The sequence below is a fragment of the Cyrtonyx montezumae genome, unplaced genomic scaffold (assembly GCF_038088225.1).
Source record: "Cyrtonyx montezumae isolate F1298 unplaced genomic scaffold, pur_monq_1.0 scaffold_4, whole genome shotgun sequence".
Taxonomy (NCBI): domain Eukaryota; kingdom Metazoa; phylum Chordata; class Aves; order Galliformes; family Odontophoridae; genus Cyrtonyx; species Cyrtonyx montezumae.
The window spans coordinates 33277282-33300485 of record NW_027072045.1 but is presented as its reverse complement, the minus strand read 5'-3'; the positions used below and the strand labels follow the sequence as shown (position 1 = coordinate 33300485).

Sequence of the window (23204 nt, the reverse complement as noted above, 5' to 3'; positions counted from 1 at the left end):
TGCTACAACATGAGCTCTCAAAACTCTTAATTTTTTGCCCTGACTCCGTTGTAAAGCAGTGAACTCTTCTTCTATGTGAAAAGGCACCAGGACAAGGCCAGAATCACAGCAACGCAGTACATCCCTGGTTGGCAGAAGTCACAAGGATTACCGAGCTCAACTCTTGCCTCCGTGCAGGACAGCCCAACCCCAGACCGCGTGCCCAGCTCCGGACACTGCACCTCCAAAGACAGCTCTAACATTCGGGCCCGGTTTGCATTCTTTCCCCAGAGCCTCCCCATCGCTAGCAGCGATCCGATCAGCCCCCACCGCAGCCCGAGGGCCACCACAGCCGTACCCCAGCAGCCAGATTCGCCACGCTCCGGCTCGTTAGCCAGAACCGCGCACCAATTACACACCCCAAGAACCACACTCCCCTCCGTCAAGCCGCACTCCCGTTTGCTACACCATCGAGCCGCCGGTGCACACGCAGCGCGATCTTCACACGCGCGGAGACGCGGCTCCCGTGGCCGGGCGGCCCAGAAGGTCCGGCGGTGCCATCCCGTACTGGGCCCGCTCCGTTACCCGCCCGGCAGCAGTTAGGTAACGCGTCGCGGGTCTGATGCAATCGCAGGGCGCGCAGCGCTGCGCCGGGCTCGGCAGTGCCGGGAGGATACAGGTCAGGTCCAGGTCGAAGCCATCCTCCTGGTAGCGCCTTTTGTTCCTGCTGACGATCTCTTTGATGATGGCGGTCATGTCTGGCAGGCGGGGGCCGCTCCGGGGCGGGCCGCGGGGCCGGGCGGCGGGCGGCGGGGCCTGCTGCTCCCGGGGCTCAGCCCCGGCCGGGCCCGGCTCCCGTTGCTCCCGCTCCCCCCGCGGCGGCGGCGGCTCCCGGCGGCGGCGGCCGCCCCCCCCTCCTCCGCCTCCTCCTCCTCCTCCTCCTGCCGCTGCCGGGGCGGCCGAGCGGGGGGGCTCCGCAGCCGGGCCGAGTCCCTGAGGGAGCCGCCGCCGCCGCCGTCTTTGAGGCGAGCGAGGCGGAGAGAGCAGCTCTCCGGCGCTCCGGGCCCCGGCAATGGTGAGAGCGGCGCGGGCCCCCCCCCGGCCCGGCCCCGCTCCCCGCCCGGGGTGGCGGCGGCGGCGGGCCCGGAGCCGCGCGGTGGGGCCGCGCTGCCGCCGGGCGGGCGCTGGGCGGCGGCTCTTCAGGGCGTGCGGGCGGGCGGCGCGGCCTAGCTCATACCCCCGCTCCCCGCGCCCAGCAGCGCCGCGCGAGCGCTACGCTCCCATCATGGCTGCAGCTTCCGAGAGGGGAGGCCGCGCCGCTCCGCCCCCTCCGCCACCCCGGAAAAGTAGTCCCTGCCACATCGCCTCCCCGCCGCCTCCCGTCGCAAAGCCGTCCGGCCGGAGCACCCCCAGCCCCGACACGTGCCGCTCCCCCGCAGCGCCTCCCCCCCGTCTGCCGGCGCCGTCCCTTCAGCGGGGGCGAGGCGGAGGGCGGGCGGAGGGATACGGACGGAAAGGGGATCTTTGCGGCGGTACTGCGACCATCACGTGGGCTGCCGCTGCGCTTGCGGCGGCCCCTCCCCCGCGGCGGAAGTGGCCGGGGCTGCCCGGGCGCTGAGCTGCGCCGAGCGGTGGGTGGTGGGTTTGTGCGCTTGGCTCGTCTGTCTGGAGTCGGCTCGCGCGGCCTTGCCTCGTCGCTTAGCCCGAGCCCTCCCGCGGCCTTTCGAGGCCAGTCGTCCGCGGGGCGGCGAGAAGCAGCTCCATGGTGCCCTCCCCGTCTCCGGGCAGCGCTCATGCGGGCTGGGCCGGCCCCTGGCTCGTTCCGGGCCGAGCGGGCGCTGAGTTGGCGCCTGCTGCCCCCTGCAGCCGCCTCGGGGCCCGGATGGCAGCGGTAGGGTTGCACTGGGGGAAGCCTGTTGAGAAAGCATTTCTTTGTTTGTAAAGGGTTGAGAGGCATCTCCAAAAAATCTGAGGGGAGCGGAGTGGAGCCCCGTTGAGTGAGGAAAGCATCCATTTCCTATCGCAGCAAGGAGCAGCCTGATGGGAGGGGGAAACCTGTGTGCCCCTGCTGGAGTGTCATGATATGCCAAAGCAGATGGCTCGGGTCACGCAGGTGTCTCCCTGGACAGCAGATCCCAGCTCTAACTCATTCACCTACCACAAGTGTTTCTGAGGCTTGGGGAAAAATGCCTTTCGAAGAAACTGGGTATTTGGCTAGACTTGGCAGTGTGGGGAATGCAGCCCTCACAGGAACGCCAGCAGAAAATGTCTGGTTTCCTCAGTAATTGCATTACCTGGGGGGTGGTTGTCAGTAATGCTGGCTTACGCGTTGGCTGGATATTGGGGATGTTTTGTTGATAAGCCGTGCTTTGGCAGGTAGGGAAACTGGAATAAAGGTTTTTCTAAGGAACAGCAAGATGCAATTCAAATATGTAAGATAAACTGAGAGTCTCGTTCAGCCTTAAAAGAGTTTTTAAGAGCGGTCTAGCTGCAGCTAGTTGGAGCAAAGAAGGAATGGAAGGGTGAAATGTTATGCTTTGCCTTTAAGGGCTCAAAATAAGCTGGAACATAAGGTGGAGGGATTTCCTGGGTTGCTGTAGCTGTCAGCCTTTGTAAATGCTATATTATATAATTTTGTCATAAATGTATCAAGTTTCATCTTAAGATCTTTTGCCACAGTTATTCCCACTGGGAAGCCATTCTCAGAACCTCTTTCAGATTTTCATGCTAAATATATTTGTGATTGGTTTGTATCCACATGTTCTTGCACCATTGTTGGCCTTAAATAGCTCCTACACCATAGCATTTACCCTTTGTGTATTTACAGTTCCTTCTGACTTTTGTCTGACTGGTCTCTGAAGTGACTTTCCACTCCAACTTCACTATTCTTTCTTTTCAATATACACTACCAGAACAGAGCACAGTGACAGTATCTTGCTGGACACAAAGACAATTGTATTAATCCTTTCTAAACTCTGTTAGGAATATTGCTCCCAAGATCTCTTATGGCCTTGTTTTCCCAATCATATTGGCAGCTCATATGTATTTTGGGGTCAGCTGCTGTGTGCAGTGAGACCATACCATTCCTCTCCCAAACTTCAAAGAGTTTGGTCAGGGTCTACTTTCTTTGCCATCTCTTCTGTATAAAATGTAGGGACTCCAGATGAAACTAGCCTAGTGATAAATTCAAAACAACAAAGAGAGGTAATTAGTGTTACAACATACAATCATAGAATGGCTCAATTTGGAAGGGACCTTAAAGATCCCCAGGCTCCAACCCCACTGCTGTGGGTTCATTGCCTCCAACTAGATCAGACTGCCCAATGCCGTGTTCAGCCTGACCTTGAATATTGCCAGGGATGGGGCATCCACAACCTCTCTGGGCAGCCTGTGCCAGGGCCTCATCACTCTTAGTAAATTATTTCCTCCTAATGTCTAATCCAAATCTCCCCTCTCTTAAACCATCCCACCTTGTCCTATCCCTACATCCCCTGACAAAGAATTTTTCCTCAGCTTTCCTCTAACCCATTTAAGGTACTAGAAGGCTGCCATAAAGTCTCCCTGAAGCCTTCTCCAGGCTTAACAATTTCAGCTTTCTCAGCCTGTCTTCAGAGGAGAGGTGTACCAGCCCTCTGGACGTTTTCAGTGATGCTCCTCTGGACCTGCTCTAACAAATCCATGAAGTTAAACTGGGCAACTTTGGCACAAAATACTATGGGTGCCAAAAGTTTACATGGATTTCAGGGGAAAGAGGATAAATTCTTTAAAAAATTTTTTAAAAAAATTTAAAAAATGGCTGCAAATACAATGTAATCTCTGAAGCCTGAAGTCTTTGATGAAGAAAAAGTTTCACAAGTTGGTGAAGCCCAGCAGAGCCTTCTGTGGAAAAAAAAAAATTGCAGTTACAAAAACTTGGTTTCCAAGTGTCCCCTTTCCTCCAGGTTTTGTTTTGTTTTGTTCTTCCCATCACTCACTTTGGTCTTTCCACGTACTTTGCCTTGCTTTCCGCTGATCTCCTTTCATCCCTATACCATCTTGATGTTTTGTTGTTCACAGCCAACAATAACCCTTTCCTACTTTTAGCTACCACATACCTTTTTTTTTCTTTTAGCACACCATTCCTTTCCCATCTTGCTCTTGTTCATATCACTGGAGACCTGATTACCTGCAGCAACTGGACAATGAAGTTCACTGAAAACAATATTTATTGGCAAAGCACTCAGCAAAGGCAAAACAGCAACTGTGTGGCCTTTATCTTAACCCCTCTGAGTTTTCAAACCATGCTAGGTTCCTACAGTGGAATCCTAGTGCCATATCGAGGAGCTATAATCTGCAGACTAACCACATCATCCATTCTTAGGATTTAAAATGTTAGAATTTGTGCTCACACGTCCTCAGCGATGGCAGATCAATGCTTGCAGTGATCAGTTCTGTCCAAACAGGGAAAGGTCCAGTGGCATAAAAGGTACAGAGGCATTTCTAGGGTTAGGTTGGAGAGCAAGTCCTAGTGTTGAGCCTTCAGCTCAAAACTTAACTGTTTTAAAGTATATTTAGTAAAGCAGAATGATTTAATTGAGAATATTCCACTGCTTTTAAGAAATAGTTGTTCAAGAAATAGTAATCTCTACATATTGTGAGAAATCAGTGCCTAGTGGATTCCATACAATGTAAACCAGAAGCACCAACCTCACCTTCAACCTGACCCTGCTTGACTTCTGTAAAAAAACCAAAAAGCATCTCTAATAAAAAAAATTAAATGCGTATTTCAGCAGAGGATTTCTTTCAAGGGCTCATGCTACAGCTGTCAAATAGCAGTGAGAAAATGTCGGTTTCAAGTTTTTATTACTTGTGTCTGTGTTTGTGTTTATCCTTAATTGCAACAAAACAGATGTCATTTTTTAAGAGTGGGAGAAAAAACAGAAGGGTCCTAAATATTTTCCTACAGCACCAGTGATTCAAACACAATAGCATTTTCCTAGTACATGAAATGCAGACAGTGAAACGATTGTTCTTTTCCTATTCAAGAGGGGCGCTTACAAGAACTGCTATAAGCCTCAGATTAATCATAAAAGCTGTCATAGTCACTGATTATATCTAGCCCACTTTTAAATTATCAAAGGGAAACTGCTCTCACATTCTACGTAGAATTCTACATAGAGTTATACATATATATATATATATATATATATAGCCTAGAAGATTATCATCTTATTTACCATTTTACCATTAAAGACTGGAGAAGCAGCAGAAGAAATAGGGCCTTCTGTAAATCAACTTAGACATGGACACGTTTATTTTCTGATGAAATATATTTCTTATTTGGGAGAGGTATTGCACACAGGACAACAAAAGGTAACCTCCAGAACTCCCAAAGGAGCTAAAGCTGTTTTAAAAAATATATATATATATGGTTTTTTATATTGTAGGCTATATTAAGCCCAGTGAGTGGACCCAAACAGAAACTGCTGGTCCAATATTCTGGTAAAATTATAATCATTCCGAGAACTTGAGTATTTTTTTGTGCATTGATTTAACGATGAAAGTAGCACACATCACCGATACAATGACGGACTGTTTATATGGGGCAGATCTGGGTCACTGGGTCACTGCAGTGTGCCCAGATTTCAGCACTAAACAGATCAGCTGGGGGAAGGAAATTTTCCATCATGTTCTTTACCTGTGGAGAGTTAAATGGAGCAGCTACACTGAAGAAATTGTAGGCCAGAAGTAGCACATCCGTTCCAGGGACTTCTGTATCCAGTGGCCACAAGAAAGGTCAGCAGGCTTGTCTGTATGTGAAGGAACTCCTGCATTTTTGTACAACAGATGCTGATTAAAAATGCCCTGTAGTAAAGTTAATGTTGTCTGAAAGGCTAACTGCTCTTACAAACCCAAGCAAGTTCCCGGTGAGCTAGTATTGTTTTGTTAGTGAGCCTGTGAACAATATAAGAATCACGGGTAAGAAAAAAAATTACCAGGCTCTGTATCAGAAAATGCCAGGACTAAAAGTCTTTACGCATTCAGTGGCACTGCTGCAAGAGCAGAAGGGTTGAAGACAAGAGTCAAGTTGTTAAACATCCATGTAACCACATTCATTAGAAAGATCTACTGTTTTGACCTTTATCTGGACGTTTTCCCGATAATATTGTTTGAAGTTATTATTTCAATACAGTGCAATTGAAAGCAGAAGTGCTTTCTTGCTATCTCTTAATAAAAGTACCGATCAGTTCTTAAATGTATTTTATTTTCATTCTGGTGAATCCCGGTAGCACCCACAATCAGCCAGCTACTGCAAGCTTTGTGTTGCTGGGCTTGTGTACCACCGCAGTGCATAAGTACCGCTGTGGTCGTGCTGTACACTCCCCAATTGTACTGTGGACGAGGGACCACCCAGAGTCCTCTCCAATATACAATGACATATTTTTGCTGTGGAAGTTTAAGGAGTTCTATAGGTACCGCTCCAGTGAGACTGAGTGACTGAGAACAGTGTGGAAGCGGAACCACTTGTTAAACATTCATTCTTTGTTAAATATATTTCGTTCACCTGTCATATTTCTGTATAAACACATCTATTTGTGGAGATTTATGTATGTCCATCGTTGGCCATTTGTTGGTTGTGCCATTACGTGGCACACCACGGCTGCACTGCCTTGGTGATGCGTCCGGCAGCGCGGAACATTGGAGAGCTGTGAAAAATAATAAATAGCCACAAACAGTTATAAAACAGCTGTAAAAACTTTTGGAAGGATGGGGGTTGGGAAGTGCAGGAAGAACGGCCAATTTTTCTAATGGGCGGCTCCGCCTCAGGCCCTCGAGAGGAGAGCCACTAGCTGACGGCTGAATGTCTGCCTCAAACGACAGCGATACGTACCGCTAGATGTGTGCGCGGCTGTGTGACCCGGCACGCAGCCCGCGGAGCAGCACCCCGACACCGCGTCGCCCTCCCAGCGCTGCGAGAGGAAGCCGGGTCGCGCGGAACCTTGGTGCGCGGTGACGGTTGCCGGCCGGAAAGGGAATCGGGCCCTCACCGCGTCGGTTCGGGCCGCGCCGCCGCCTTCTTCCGACCTGCTGCCAGCGTGCTGCGGCTGCGCGTCGCTCGGAGCGGCCTCGGACCGGGTGAGCCAGCAGTCGGAGCGCGGCTGCGCCGGCGGTACTCGGTACGCTCAGGGCTGCGGGAAGGGAGGGAGGCGCGGCCCGGCCCGGCCCGGCCCGGCCCGGCCCGGCCCGGCCCGCGGGGCCCTGCTGAAGGAAGCCCACGCGTGATACTGCGCTCGTCCTGTGTGAGCGCGGGCCGCCAGCGCGGGGCGGGAAATGGAGGGTAATGTGGGGAGAGGACTCCTCCCTGGAGGTCAGGCAGGGTCAGCTGGAGGCGGTGCTACCCTTGCAGTGGGCTTCGGGATTCTCGGAAACCGTTTGCTGTGTGGGAAGTAGATGAAGGATAGAGGGCACCTATTTGTAGTGGTTCTTTTTCCTGTGTTTTAGGGATAATTTTTCCTCTCCGTTGCCCTCACTCGAAGGTGCCGTGCTTTCTGGCTTCACCTCTGGCAGCAGCCGGCCCTTCCCTTGGGAGCTGTGTGCCGCATCCAGCTCATTCCGTGTCCCAGGGATATTAATGCAAGCTCTCTTAACCGTGGTAGCTGGGTGTCTTTACCTTCAGCTTCCTCTTAGGGAAAAGAGCTCTGAGTGTAAGTAATGTGATTATCATGTCTCTTTGACATAGCATTCATAGGTCAGCAACGGTCATAACGTTTCAGTCTTAAAGGGGATGTGCACCTGGCACTGAGGTAATCTTTCTTTTTGGGGTATTATATGGCCAAAAGGAATGCAGATGTCTTGAGTCTGGGACCATTTTGCTTCCAGGCCCCAGATCGTGGTTGCCCTTTGTTCTCTGCTTACTGAAAGTGGAAGTGAAACTGTGCGGTCACTGCCTGCAGCCTTGTGTGGCTCAGCATCACCATTTTACCTCTTTTATGTTACTGTCGAGGTACTTCCTGGTAACTTCATGAGCTCTGCACTCAACATGTATATAGAAATAGATCTGACAAAAAGGTGTTTAAATATAAAGTAGATATTTTCTTGGCTTTAATTTCTTTTCTATCTTTTGTTTGCAATTAGGATTGAGAGCCAAGATGGTCCACACCGAGGCGTTTTCACGCCCCCTGAGCAGAAATGAAGTGGTTGGATTGATCTTCCGTTTAACAATATTTGGTGCTGCAACATACTTCACCATTAAGTGGATGGTTGATGCCATTGACCCCACCAGAAAGCAAAAAGTAGAAGCTCAGAAGCAGGTAAGATTTTACTCATAAATGTTTTTGTGAAACACTGTTTCATTCAGTACAGCTCAGGCAGAGAAATAAGAAAACTGGGCTACGAAGTAATTAAAGAGAGCTTATGGGTGGGTGTGGAATAATCAAAAACCGTGAAGTGTATTTTAGTACGGTATCTGAGCCATTAGGATTCTCAGTACTTGCATCTTGGAATGAGTTAAAATCTCTAGCTTGTGGTGGTGGAAAAACTTGTGGTGTGATGTTGTCTAATTATCTGCAAGTGTGTGGTACCAGTGTTTCTTCTGCTTCTGGCAGCTTCACTAAGCAGCTGCAGTCACATTAAATAACACTCTTGGTTGCTTGTTAAAAACCTTGACCAGAAAGGACTTAGTTCTCTGCTGCTTTTTGGCAACTTGATGGCAGAGGCAGGGCTGGGGTAGCTCATAGCAAAGTGGAATGCTGCTGTCCAAATGCTTTTTCAACAACAATTGGACCTTGTATCTTCCCCTGGTCGCAGTCAGAATGCCCTGGAGGGGGGAGAAGAAAGTGGAGAGCCTCGTTCCATTTGATGGACTGGAATAATGTGCACATGGGTGTTAATGCTTTTAGAAAAGATATAAGTGCCTTTGTGTACCAGATGTTAAAGGTTTCCTTTGGGAATTATTGAAGCAAATATTGCACTTTTTTTTTTATCTGTCACCAATTCACATTTTCAAACATCAGCTTTGAGCAGCCTAATTCTGTTTTTTTCTTTCTCTTTTTTTTTTATATAATGAATTCTTCAGCAAAAAATTGGTTTCACTTTAAAAAATCATCTTTCACAATCTGAGCTGGTGCCAGCTGTTATATAAGAGATTGCAGTATCCCAAAAGCACGTCAGATCTAACCACAGGTTTGAGCATAAAGGGAAAATGAATTGCAAAAGCATGTTGCCACAACAAATGACTTCTCCTTTTAAAGTGGGAAAAAGAAAACAGTGAATGCTTAGAAAAAATGTCTGACTTTGGTGCATTCTCTTTTTTTTTTTATTTCTCTTGAAAACACATCAATTTCTCATTGATACAGTGTTGTTGTTTCGTTGAAGTGACAGCATGAATTTGGAGACAGCAGAACTTCCTTCTTAGAGGGATTTAGGCTCTTTTCAGATGCGATTTACAGAGAAGCATGTATTTCTAGCTTTCAGATTCTAAGTAGCAGTCCTTTAAAAAATTAAATTTGAAATCAAGTTACCTACTTTCTTCTCTGATTTTCTTGGTGTTTTATTCCTTAGGCTGAAAAGCTAATGAAGCAAATTGGAGTGAAAAATGTCAAGCTTTCTGAATATGAAATGAGTATTGCTGCACATCTCGTCGACCCACTAAGCATGCATGTACGAAATTGTTTTCTGTTTTATTCCTATTAAAGCACTTCAGACATGGAAAATGTTACTTTTTCTTTGGATGACATTATTTTGCAAATATATGTGTCTATGGAAATACACAGGAGGTGATTCTGTAATTTGAAACTAAGGTGACATCATTCATGATCAAGCTTCTTTTAATCTCTTGTACTGATATAGATATATATATTTTTTTTTTTTGAAGGCCCAGCACTACTTATATTTGTGGGTGTGTTTTGTTGATGGGGGCTAAGATCACTTTTCATACTGTTTTTCCAAACCAGGTAACTTGGAATGATATTGCAGGCTTAGATGATGTTATCACAGATTTGAAAGACACTGTCATCTTACCCATCAAGAAGAAATACTTGTTTGAGAACTCCAGGCTCTTAAAACCACCAAAAGGTAGGAAGGATATGTTGTGAATTTCTATGTTGGTATTAAAAAAAAACCAAAAACAACAACAACAAATGTTAAGATTACTTAGAAAGGAAGGAGGAAGGGGGTTGATAGTTATCCCTAGTATAACACTCCAGTTTTCCCTTTTCTATTGTCATGTAAGTAAACTCTAGTGAATGTTACATATTAATTATGAAGTCATAATTGGTTCTCGATTGTTGATGTTGTCTTTAAGTCATTAATCTATATAATTTGCATTGTTAACTGCCTAAATTGTGGAGCTTTTGTCCTTTTAGGCCTCATCTCGTCCTTTGCTGTACTACTCTGTACACTTTTATTAGTGTTTACTATATTTTTTTATAGTATCATGGAAACGCAAGTCATAAATGTGAATACTTGCTTTAAGTTCTAATTTTAGAAATTGCAGTCATTAAAGACACCATTTTTATTTTGGAGATCCCTCAATTCTGTTTGGAGTTGAGCTGGACAGTATTGAGGCTGTTGGGTAGAACAGAAGTTGGACTATCTATACTGGAACGCTGCTGGTCTTGTTTGCTGTTTGCTTCTTGAAAACACACAGCATTTGAACCTGAAGTGTTGGACAGAATGCCAAAGTTTATTGCTAATACTCTGATCCCCACAATATTGTCTGCCTAAAATTCTCAGAAAACCAATTGCTGCCTTATCTGTGACCATCTCTTCTCAGTTTTATGTACCAAGAGATGGAAAATGAAATAGTTTTGTAACTGGTTTAGTTTTTTCCAGGCTACTCTCTCCTTAATCACAAACTGAAACTGTGTAAAATTGTTCTAATGATCTAATAAACTGAAGGAGAAGAATTATTCATCTTTCTTAAGCATACGTTCCATATCGGGCAAACTCCCTGTTTTCTTTGTGGCTTGCATCAAGCATTAATAGGAAATCAAGTTTTCAGAATAGTTATTTTTTCTGATCATCAGTTACATCAAAAAACAGTACTTCTCTGTTTCAGGCTTTATTGATTTTTTTTTTCTTGTTTTCTGTACAACTGTGTTAGGAAAACGTTACTGTGATTTCTTTCAACACAGCAAATTCAAAAACAATGAGAGGCACCATACTTCATTTGTGTGTGATGTGCTTAAAATGTTTGTGGGCTCACTTTTTTGTTTTTAACCCGTCTGTGCTAAGCTTTCTTAGCAAACTTGAGGCTATCAACAAGGCCTATCATAATGCTTATAAGAAATAAACAGTTTTTTAATCTTACGAAGCATTTGCAGTCACGGTAATAGAACAGTCAACTTTCAGACTAATGTCCCCTTTCAATTTCACTGTTTTTTTTTTTTTTCATGTGTCCTTGGTTTTAATGTTATGGTAAGGATATCTTAAGTGTGTTTGATTTGATGGAACACTGTGCAACTTGGCTTCCCCTCTTTTAAAAACTTGGGCAGAATACAAGCACAAGCGCTCTCATGTCTGTTGTGCCAAAGCGTGTTTTCTCTCTTGCAACCACGGAACATTAGCACTATGACTTTTTCAGGAGTACTTCTCTATGGCCCTCCTGGCTGTGGCAAAACCTTAATCGCCAAAGCTACAGCGAAGGAAGTGGGTTGTCGATTTATTAACCTCCAGCCTTCGACACTGACTGACAAATGGTATGGAGAGTCTCAGAAACTGGCTGCTGCTGTCTTCTCCCTTGCTGTAAAGCTCCAACCATCCATCATTTTCATCGACGAAATAGGTAAAAGTCTGTGCACTTTGTAAGCAGCATGAGCTGCGTGCCGTTGAACTGTAGGTTCAGGTTGATGATCCTATTGATGTATTGTCAGCTGAAGAAGAGTGGTAATGATGCAAGATTTAGTAATATAGGTGATATTGAAATGTAATTCTGACAAAGCAGGAAAAATTGTGTTTCTGTTTGTGTTGGTGCAGGAAATTGTAAGTAGAACAAGTTGCTGCTTTTTTGTTGGGCTAATTAGGAAAGCCTTTCTTCTATGAAGGGAAAGCCATCACAGTTCAAGACTGAGTAGCTTTTTTCCAGGAGGGCACAATATGGGCAATAAAACGTGGGATTAGAAAAACTAATTAAATGAGGCTAATGAAATAGGAGGGGAACACCAGCTAGGAAAGCAGCGAAAGTGCAGTTGTTCCTTCCAGCTGGGCTTGCCACAATTGTGTTTAAGTTACTACAAGCAGCTTTGTTAAAATTGTGCTCTTCCTCGTAGCACTGGCACTTCACAGAGTGAATTGTGCAGTTTGTAGAAACTGTGTCAAAGCTCTTTCTAGTTCATGTTTATAAAAGGAGTGCTTTCTTAACGTTTCTTTCCTTCCTGTAGGTAGGAAAAATGTGCCTTTTCCTACCTGGTGAAAGTTCTTTTGGAAGCTCTAAGTAATTTTCCTAGTTTTCTGATTTTTGCTGTGCTCTGCATAGCAAAGTGTACAGCTTGCTTCACACCAGTCCTGCAGCTTGCTGTTCTCTTGTGCTTTGGAGTTTTGTAGTGATTCCATCTCTACGTAAGAAATTGTGCTGGAATTTGAATTTTCATGAATTTGGGAATGTGAAAATTGGGAGCTAAGATTTGGAACAATCTCATGTGGTAGTTAATGTACGTGGGTGATATAACATAAACATAACCCACTTAAAAATGTGGTTAAGACTTCTCTGCTGTATTCTTCATCGTAAGAAGTATTCTTCATTTGTTGACAGAATTCATTTTAAAAATAAGGTAGAGAATACCATCAGCACATGAGAAATCAGACAGCATAGTTTCAACGGCAGGATTGTAAGTCTGCTTCTTTACTGACTCCTTTAATACAGATTCCTTCTTGCGAAGTCGTTCAAGCTCTGACCACGAAGCGACAGCTATGATGAAAGCTCAGTTCATGAGTCTGTGGGACGGCCTGGACACTGATTATAACTGCCAGGTAAGCAAAGAGAAAAGCAGTGGATTTTGTCATCCCAGCTGTGGTGCGCTGTATCATCTGGGAATGGGTAACAGGTTGCATGTACTAATTGCAAAAAGAACTTCTCTACCTTTTCATGAATACCCATATATTATGGGAATGAGATGAATTACATTAAGGAATTATTTTTCTTCTTCAGAGTACTGTTTTTGTAGCTGTTTTGTTTTTAATTAAGAATTGCTATTTTCAGAAGTGTCATAAGTCTCAGTACTGCAGCTTTAAAACTCTAGCTGCCAAAATTAGGAATTTTGAACTGTTTGGATTTCAGTGAAGGTATTTAAAATGTGAGTATTCACCTCAGTTGCAGGTGGGTTTTTTGTTTCCAGAAGAGCATCAGACTAGCTTTAGTTAAGTATTAAGCTGAAATTCTTAATCTTTGAGTTAACATCAACTTCTGTACGTTTTTTGAAGTCAAAACAAGTTCTGCTAAATGGAGACATGCTTCTATCCCTATTCCTGTATGCTTTCCCACCTTCCCATGATCTTTGTACAAATATTCTGCTTTAGAGAAGAGGAAAAAAAAAGGTACAGAACCTGCTGATGCTTTAAAGCATACATGATTTGCACGCCGCATAGAGGAAAGCCTCTAAGAAAAGCTTCTGGGGCGTCACCTGAAGCAGTGATTTTAAGGTTTTAGAAAAGGATGGTTATTATTTAAATAGCTAATTTTCAGCCTTTTAAATTTGTACTTTACTGCAAATGAATTCTGATTCTCTGCTCCCCATCAGTTTTTTCTTTATGAAATCTGCTCTTCCTGCTCTCTAGTTTATGCATACTGAGGGCTGCTTTTCAGTGGATTTTTAAAACAGGTTCAAAGACAGTGAATGTATGTGCTCGGGGGCTTTAAGCAGAGTGTTTTCTTATCACGATGGGCATGAGCACTTAAGTGGAAGCTACGATCTTGCAAGCACACATTCTGTGGAGTGTGTTGAATGTTACCTGTTTTCCAATGTAGTGGGAACTTCCTGTAGCAAGTTGGTCTGTGCAGTAAGACAATATGTGACCTTACCCTTCCCAAGCTCAGCATGTGGAGCCTGAGCAAGTTATCGCTGTCCCTTGATTGGTGTGCCTCGGCATGGCAGGGAGCCACGGGAATAAAATGCAGTGCAAACAGTTGATTGGTGACAGGTTGATGCAGGTTTTTGGGAAGCCTTTTGAGCAGGTATGTTTTGTTCAGTAATGCATTTCAGGCCCTTCCCTTCAACATGCTTAGGGAAGTGTTCCTGGAGCAGTGGTTTTGACATACGGATTGTCTCTTTTCTGAGAGCCAGCTTGTGGGGCTCTTTTGTTCCAGACCAGTGTTTACTTGGGAGACTGGGGTTGCTTGTCTGATTCTTGTCAAACAGATTTCCTTTGAACAAGGATGAAATTTCTTTTATTACTGTGCAAAAAATTCCCAGTATTAGGAGGAAATTGTAAAAGCACTGTAATGAGCATTACTTATTCCTTTGCTGATTGCAACTGAAAAGTGTCTTCAGCTTTGGCCTGAAACTGCTGTCGTCTTGAGTCTGGCAGGAACTGGAGGCACAGTGCCTGGGAAACAAGGCTGCGATGCTCAAAGCTGCAAGCCCTGGCTGCTGTGTTCATACTTGGGAGGGCCTGTGTTTGACAAAGCCATTTCTGGGAAGGCTCCTAGTGCTGGGGCAGAGGGAAAACCACCTTGGTTGTAATGCTGGGCCCTGAAAGACCCTCAGGGAGCACAGCAGGGGTGCAGTGATCACCTCGTGCATCATCAAACATTGGGCACACAATTAAGACCACGGAGTTTGCGTGCACAACCCTTTCTAGACAGAGCTGTGGTTAAGACGGCCTGAGCCCCAGCTGAAGATGAACCTTTGGGCTTTTTCTGTGGAGCAGTTTGCCGCCGTATAATTAAGCCTCTAGGTGGCAGGGCGGCTCTGACGCAGAGCATGCAAGCAGGAGGTGCCAGGGCTGGTTGCGGAACAGTGACCCCAAACAAAGGAGCAGGGGGGTGTCAGGAAGCTCTATTGGTAGGAAATTTATTTTCCCGTCATTTTTCACTGTTGTGACTGGGTGTTTACAATGTACACAACTTAAAATAACAAATGAGAATAGAAGATTGATGTCAACGGGAAGTAAATTTGTCCTTAAATTAACAACTGGAGTCCAGTCAAAGGTAAATACTCTTGTGTTGAACTTGGCTTATGCACATCTATTGCATTGCTCGTTCAGAATGCTATAGGCAGACCACAGGTGTGCTGAAGGTATATGGGTTCTGCTTGATTTTTAATGCTTTCTAAATTAAAATAAGAAGGAAACAGACAACATTTTAGTGCTCTGTAAAAACTGCCCATTTGGTCCTTCTGGAGAACTGATAGCCTCTTTTTTTGTTTTTTGTTTTTTTTTAACATTGCATAAAAATGAAAAGATTTTTCATACTTTATCAAAATATCTTCTCTCAAGTCCTTTCCAGATCAATGACTATAGCCAAAAGCTCTCAGCTGCTGCTCGGAGTTTGAACTTTCAAATTGGGATCAGAAATCTTCAGACTCTCATGAAAATCTCCACCCAGCTGGTGCTGTGTGGTACCAATACTCTTGTGAGCTGCACTGTTAAATCCAGTTGCTTAAATCAGTACCAAGAAGCCTTTATTTAAATGTTAATGCTCTTGATAAAGTGTGGAAAAGTCACCTTTTGTTTCAAAATTGCAGTATGATAATGCTTTTAAAATCGGGTATCAGGCTAAGTAGTTGTTTTGTAGGTCATCGTGATGGGAGCCACCAACCGTCCTCAGGACCTCGACTCTGCCATCTTGAGAAGAATGCCAACCTGCTTTCATATCAAACAACCTGTAAGTCCCTGCCAGCTTTGCTGAAGCAGTGCCTGTGGCCCAGCAACAGGCGGGTGCTTTATCAGCCACAAAAGACACGTATCTGGTTGATTTTTTTTACAAACAGGTGGAGATGGGGTATTGTTTTGATCCACTTCTAGTGTTTTAGAAACACATAGAACTCTGCTTTTAAGGTGATGTTTCCCTGAAAAAAGCTGGTTCTGAAACAACTTCATCTGTCTGTCCTAAGAACTTCTAATCCATTTTTTTTCATCCAGATGCTGTACTCAGACCCTCTTCCCTTGCTGTGGGATAAATAAATTTGAAATAAACTAGTTTTGTGCATTTTTATGTAGCTTAAGGAAGTCCTTGGTGTAAGACTTGGGCACATCCCATCTCTGCTCACAACAGTTGGCACTGGGCACTCTCCATGCTAGTAGTGCTATGTTCTTTTTCAGTGCAGCTTTGCTATTAAAGTTTTGCCTTCTTTCTGAATACCTTAGCTGTCTTCTCTGCAGTGCAGGATAGTGCAGTTACTGAATTCCATGAGGGAGTATCAGGCGGCTGCTGGCAGGGTGCAAGCCAAAAGGTCTGTACCAGGAGCAGCATCTTATAGAAAACTAAACTAAAATTATTAAACTAAGAACTTTAGCAGCAGTGGTGCTTAGGTGAGTGGCAGCTCATTTCACTGGCTGCCTTTTGGGAGGAGCTTACTTTTAACCTGTAAACAACCACAAAAGGCACAAAAGTATCTGTGTACACTGCTTTATAGTGCAGAGTGACAACCAGGTTGGTCAGTTTCTGGATACGTGAGTCTTGAAGGAGAGAAGAGGGTATCAAAACCTACATTCCGCTTCAACCTTTCCATAGTTGGGCACAGCAAGCAGTGTGGAAAACTGTTTTGATTCTCCACAGTTTACTCCAAATGGACAGTAATTAAGGTATGCATCAACTATGCCAGTAATCATAATGTTACCCTCACTATATGTTCTGCTATTGCTGTCCCTTCCAAGGTACTTCAGTAACCTTTGTGCACTTTGCAATAAGACATTTTTGTGTTGATATTGTAAAAAGTTCAGTTGTGATTGATAGTATTCCCTTCTAACTATGGTAGTACACTTAATTACCACATTGTGCAGAAACTAAGAGTCTGAACTGAAGCACTAAAACTGTCACTGACTGTGCAATTCAATAGTTGTGTTCCCAAACCTGTCTTGTTTGAACTGGCCTTCTGTTAAAGATGATAGGAAATCCTTGGAGACAGGTGCTTGTACTTAGGGCAAGGTAAGACTTAATGCATCAGTGCATTTCTCTTTCCCTATAGTTAGTGTAAATGTGTATGCTCAAGTGTTCAACTGTATGTGCTCCCGGAGTCAGAGTGCACTAGATTTTGCTGAGTGGTTTCCCTAATTGATGTCAGATAGGTTTCATTAGTGTGTTTTGTGTCTCCCATTTGAGGGATCAGATTTTGTCACTGAAATTGAATCAAAAGCCATCTTAGTGCAAGACTGATGGGGATGTTGCTTACGTTTATTTTTGTTTTCCAGTAACTTTAATCTCTTTTGTTTAAGGCTCTGAAACAAAGAGAAGCAATCTTGAAGCTAATTCTGAAAAATGAAAATGTAAGTAGACCCCTCTTACTGGTTAGTTTACCGTAATAGCGTTGTCTTGAGTGCAAGCTCTGGAGTTGTTGGAAATATTTTGTATTTGATTGCCTTGAGATAAGGTAGTTCCTGATTGTACCTTAGGTATCCTTTGTGCTCTTAAGTGTGGCATCAAATTAAAGCAGTAGAGTTCTCTCCCAGTTTTAAGTGTGAGCCTCAGTCAGAGTGGTAGTCTGGTTAGTCACTATCTGTAAGGAAAGCAGCTTCTCTGTCTCCATTTTCTTGTCTTAAAACAAGATGTATTCATCTCACTAAAGATGCACCTGAAAGTGAACCATGATTGAAATGGCTTTGATCAGAGAAAGAAATATTGTGGAGTATCATTCACTCAGGAAGAAGATGTACTGATTTTTTTCAACACTGTGGTTTGTTGACTCACATTCAGAATGGAGGAATGACTTTTTCTGGCAGTGCTGGCTTTCCACTTTGATTCATAGTTCATACTTCCTTTCAGGGAAAGCTATGGATGTTTTTAGAAATTATGTTACAGATATTAAATATGTTATTTCTATCACCATCTGGGTTGCAAGATGAAAAGAACAGTAGCAGTGAGTGCATAGAAATCTTACGGAATTTAGGCTGCAGCACTAGTTCTCATGAAATTAATGTTGCAAGGAGTCTGTTGATGTATATTCTAAAAAAAAAACCAGTTGATTTTACTAGCAAATGATATTTTTAAGAGGCTTAAAAATTACAGCATGTGTAATGAATGGCACATATTGAGGAGGCTGTTTTGCTAGTGGTCATTTGGGATCATTTGTGTTGGACTCAAATGCAAGCTGATGATAAATGCAAAAACAGAGCTGATGCTAGAGTTGTGGAGGAAACTGTGACCTATTTGCAGCAAGCATCAAACAGATCAAGCCTCTTGCAAACTGTGGTTCCAAATCGTCACTCCGTTCAAGAATTGTTAGGAAGGTGTTGCCAAATAACAGACCATTATGCAGGTTCCCCCAGTAATAATTGCTTGCATGCAAGCAGATTGTGCTGATCTTTTGTTTGGGCTGCTGGGCCTGCAAGTTCAAGCACTTTGCCCTTACAGCATTGAAAGGAAACCTCAATGCCTCAGGGAAACAGCTTCTAAATATTGTCTTGAAAGAGCGTAAGGTATATCAAGCACCTGGCAGGGAATCCGGCTGCACAAATGACACTTACTGGAGGCAGGGGGTGAAAGTCAGCCTATGCTGGTTATTCTATAGGAAGAGGAAGTAGATCTCTCAAGCCTGGCTTCTTTTCATCCAGGGAACAGCAAGCTTTGGGCAGCCCTTTGCATGATGGCTGTAGGCCTGCCTGCTGTTTTCTCTGCATATCCCAAAGTATTGTTTCTTCTTCTAGACTTGAAGGGTTATCCTTATCAGTGCCTGCAGCACAGCATCCCCGTTTTCAGTTTCTTAGCCAGCTACACTGCTGCATCCAGTTCTTGGTGGCCAGACTGGGCAGCTCCAAAGCTGACCCATGTAGGCTTCCATATTTGTGTGCAGGAGGGCCATGCTTTAAAGTAGCACACTGAGAGACAGCTAAGTTTTGCCTTTACTGCCGTCCAACCAGTTCCATGGAATAGTCTCATTCTTAGGAGTCACTGCTTAGCTCAGCCTTCTGGCTAGACTGCATTGGCCTTAACATCATAGAATCATAGAATAGCTTGGGTTATAAGAGACCTCAGAGATCATCCAGTTCCATCCTTCCTGCCATAGACAGAGTTTCAGCCACCAGATCAAGCACTGGATCAGATTGCCCAGGGCCCCATCCAGCCTGGCCTTAAACACCTCCAGGGATGAAGCACCCACAGCCTCTCTGGGCAGCCTGTTCTAGCACCTCATCATCCTCTCTGTGAAGAACTTCCTCTCAACATCTCATCTGAATCTCTCTTCCATTAAAATCATTCTCCCTTGTCCTATCACTATCTACCTGTGTAAAAAGTTAATTTCCCTCATGTTTCTAAATTCCTTTTAAGTTTTGGAAGGCCACAATGAAGTCTCTCTGCAGCCTTTTCTTGTCCAGGCTGAACAAGCGCATTTCCTACAGCCTGTCTTCACAGGAGAGGTGCTCCAGCCCTCTGATCATCTCCATGGCCCTTCTCTGGACCCTTTCCAACAGCTCCACATCTTTCTTGTGTTGGGAGTCCCACACCTGGATGCAGTGCTCCAGATGGGGCCTCACAAGGGCAGAGTAGAGAAGGACAATCACCTCCCTGTCCCTGCTGGCCACCTGTCTTCTGATGGAGCTCAGGGTACCATTGTCCTTCCAGGCTGCAAGCACGCACTGCTGGCTCATGTTCAGTTTGTCTCAACCAGATGAGTCCTTCTCCTTAGGGCTACTCTTAAGGAGTTCTTCTCCCAGTCTGTGTAGAGTATCTGGGATTTCCCTGAAACTAGGTGCAAAACATTGTGCTTTTCTTTGTTGAATCTCATTAGGTTTACAAGGGCCCACCTTTAGAGTTGGCCAGAGTCCCTCTGGATGGGATCCCTCCCTTCTTCTGTGTCAACAGCACGGCTCAGCTCGATGTCATCAGCAGACTTGCTGAGAGTGTGCTCAATCCCATCCTCTACGTCACTGATAAAGATGTTAATGACCACTGGTCCCACGACAGATCCCTGGGGGTCACTGCTTGTTACTGGCCTCCACCAGGACTTAGAGCTGTTGACCACAGCCCTTTGGCTGCGACCTTCCAACCTTATCCACTGAACAGTCCACCCTTCAAACCCATATCTCCCCAATTTAGAGATAAAGATGTAGTGAAGGACCATGTCAGAGGCTTTGCACAGGTCCAGGTAGATGACATCAGTTGCCATTCCTTTGTCCACAGATGCCATCACTCCATCACTCCCTACTTCTTGAAAAGAAAATGCAGGTGCATGGAAAATCTGCTGGAAGTACCTGTTAACTGGGTATATAAATACGAGAGCTCAACCAGAATGAGTCGATCAGTCTGATCCAGTGATCGGAGATGTTCTTTTGCCTCCAGGTTCCTTTTTTTTGTAGTTGTATAAAATAGGAGTAGTTGTTCAGTAACTCGATCAACAGCTTTTGAAGTTCTTACTCTGCACTGAGAGGTGGCAACAACAAAAGGTAAACTTGATGGGAGCTTTTTCCTACCTTGCTGTGTTACTGGTCAAAGCAAGTGTTTATGAAAATAAAATGTTGTCTCTCAAACAGTGTTAAAAACAAATTAAAAAAGGCTGTGGCTAAGAAAGGGGATGCATTGGGTGTTGTGAATTGTCTGTAGGTGGCAGAAAACTTGTGAGAATGTTGGGGAAACTGGGTTGTTATTTGTGTCATCCTGTTTTCCAGCCACCAGGCTTCCCAAACTGCCTAGGAACTTCTATCAGTAATATATTGTACCATTGTGACGGTTCACTTGTGATCACTTGTTCATTCTTTGAGTTTTATCAGATGAAACATCATTTTCATTTAATGAAATTGGTTACTCGAGAGAGTTCAGACCATAACTTAATCAAATAATTTTCTTCTTAGCTTTCAAAAAGGCAAGATGGAAAAAAACCCACCTTAGGGCAGGTAAAAATACTTGGAGGAGGTGACCGTTTATTGTACTTGCAGAACAAAGTTATGACTTCAGGCTTTCCATGCTCTTGTCTCTTGTTTATGGACAGGTGGACAGGCATGTAGATCTCCTTCAAGTCGCCAAAGAGACCGATGGATTCTCTGGAAGTGATCTGAAAGAAATGTGCCGGGATGCAGCACTCCTCTGTGTGAGGGAATACATTAATTCTGCCTGTGAAGAAGAGAAGTATGTGCCTTTATTCTCCATTTTAATAGCTAGGCAGCATTTGGGAAGGCTCTTGGTGCTACATACTGTGCAGTTTTTAGGTCTTGTTTTCTGATTTGAGTGGCAAATTGTAGCGATTCTTTCAAACCTCACCCTGATGGACAGAAAACAGGACATCCTCTCTTTTTTTGACAAACTGCCACTGTGCAATCAGAAAACAACTAAGTTGTCTTATTCATTTTGAATATGAAATTGGGCTGTTTGTTCCAAGGCATCAAGCTTGAGCTGGCAAGAACCAGCATGTCAACCATGGCATTACTGCACTGTCCTACCAGTCTGTAATGCTGGTAATGCAGCGCTCTTGCACACGTGGAACTGTACTCTGATGATCACCTGTGCTTGCAGGTGGGCTGTGTGCACAGGTAGAAGCACATTCTGAGGGCAACATGGGGTCGTACTCAGAGCTCCTGTTCTTAGAGATGTTCTCTCTTTGTTCACACTGGTGCCACACATCACCCAAATCACTGCTGATTTTTCTTTCTTTCTTTATCCTGAAGTCATGATGAAGGTGAAATTCGGCCTGTGCAACAGCAGGATCTCCACAGGGCGATTGAGAAGATGAGAAAATCAAAGAATGCCACGCTTCACGATGACCTGATACGTGTCATTACTGATTAAGTCTAAGGAGGGTGCTTGCTGTTTCTGATGTGATTTGTGTTCTGTAATCGGTTAGCGAAAGCAACATAAGGGGGTGGGAGTGGGGACACTCCTCAAATGAAGGAGTTCTGTTTCTGGAATTGTTTTTATACAGCAAACGCTAAGTTACTGAAATTTTGTCATGCACAACTAGAAATGTAACAAAAAGTGGAACAATTACAGCTCAGACCAAGAGCAACTGCCCGTGTCTTGTCCCTTGTGGATGCACTGTGCAGCCTTGAAGCAGTGTGGCATGAGGGCAGCGGCCGCCTGCTGCCGGGCTGTGTATATACGTTGGAGCGTGTGTGTATGTACTACATGTATACATCCACACTTTTTTTTTTTATGATATGTAGACATAATATGTAGATAACTTGAGTTTGGAAAATCTTTTTTACTTCTTGAATGAAGCAGAATCAGAAGATGTATAGATTCGTCGGTGTTCAGTTCACACACACTTCTTCCTTCCAGCAGCAAATAGAAATTCTGCTTCTAGAATAACTTTGCAGGAAAATTTGAAAGGTTTCTGATTTTATTTATTTTTTTTGTCCATATCACCACTTGAAAACTGGTGCCATTTAGTAAAGGTAGTAACTTCTGTAAAAATGTTTGAATACTTTTTCTTTTGTACCAGTTCTGCTTTTGGATGCATTTTAATGCTGTTCTTATTTTTCCCCTCCAATGCGATTAATTAAGAGTAGAGTCTACATAACTGCTCTTTCCCTAAGCATCACCTTTTAGAGGTTCTTGGAGCCGTGCTTTCCGGTGTGTTATGTGTCACAATGAAGGCTGCTGCTATTTCATCTCTTCTGGAAGAGCCACTGCTGCACCACACCATTGTGCCACAGCAAGAGGAGGTGTTCTGTGGTGCTTTGCTCTGTCACCTGCTCTGATCTGCAAAACTGAAGGCAACGAGGAGGGGGGTTCAGGTTTATAAACATGACTGAGCAATGTTCTGCTGCATTTGTTGGGAACAGGTTGGTAAATTCATGTAACGCTGTGTAGTGATAAAGGCAAAGGGTTAAAATACAAGTATTTTGGTAAAGTTATTGTCAGTAGGTTTTCAGTATTTTAAATTTCTTCTAATAATTGTGAAATGTGCGTTAATTTGACGCAGGTGCATAATCATAATTGCCCAACCCAAGGGGCAGTACACTGTCAGCTCTGCTGGCTGCAGAGAGGTCAGCAGTGAGAGCAAGGTGACAATAGAAAACAAAACAATCTGCAGTGCAGAGAGCCAGGGTGAGGTGTTGTGTCGGGCACTGCTGACAGCATGCATTCAGCTTGTAGACTGGAAAAGCAGTGGGAGCACCGTGAGGCCCCTGGGTGGTGGGGAGCCCTGCTGCAATGGGGATGAGCT

At 44.5% G+C, this 23204-nt stretch overlaps 2 protein-coding genes across 2 annotated transcripts in view; one reads left to right on the top strand and one right to left on the bottom strand.

Moving 5' to 3' along the window:
* The window catches only part of PTEN (phosphatase and tensin homolog), a 40626-nt gene extending 39396 nt beyond the window's left edge, over positions 1–1230 (bottom strand). The window contains exons 1-2 of the mRNA XM_065746935.1: positions 1005–1230; positions 657–863 (exon numbers count right to left, since the gene is read on the bottom strand). Coding sequence (XP_065603007.1) covers positions 657–735 — 79 coding nt within the window. The 5' untranslated portion in view covers positions 736–863; positions 1005–1230. The remainder of the gene's footprint in view (positions 1–656; positions 864–1004) is intronic.
* A 5830-nt stretch (positions 1231–7060) lies between these two features.
* Positions 7061–22440, top strand: ATAD1 (ATPase family AAA domain containing 1). Its single transcript, XM_065746058.1, has 10 exons — positions 7061–7095; positions 8095–8270; positions 9520–9618; positions 9912–10032; positions 11543–11743; positions 12821–12927; positions 15689–15778; positions 17329–17379; positions 21033–21169; positions 21706–22440. The coding sequence occupies exons 2-10, from the start codon at positions 8109–8111 to the stop codon at positions 21824–21826; spliced, it is 1089 nt and encodes a 362-aa protein (XP_065602130.1). The 5' UTR covers positions 7061–7095; positions 8095–8108; the 3' UTR covers positions 21827–22440.
* Positions 22441–23204: the final 764 nt, after the last annotated feature.

Coding starts and splice junctions, on each gene's coding strand:
- ATAD1 (XM_065746058.1), top strand. CDS start 8,109: ATGGTCCACACCGAGGCGTTTTCACGCCCCCTGAGCAGAAATGAAGTG. Junction 12,928..15,688: donor ACACTGATTATAACTGCCAG/GTAAGCAAAGAG, acceptor GTTGTTTTGTAG/GTCATCGTGATGGGAGCCAC. Junction 17,380..21,032: donor TAATTCTGAAAAATGAAAAT/GTAAGTAGACCC, acceptor GTTTATGGACAG/GTGGACAGGCATGTAGATCT.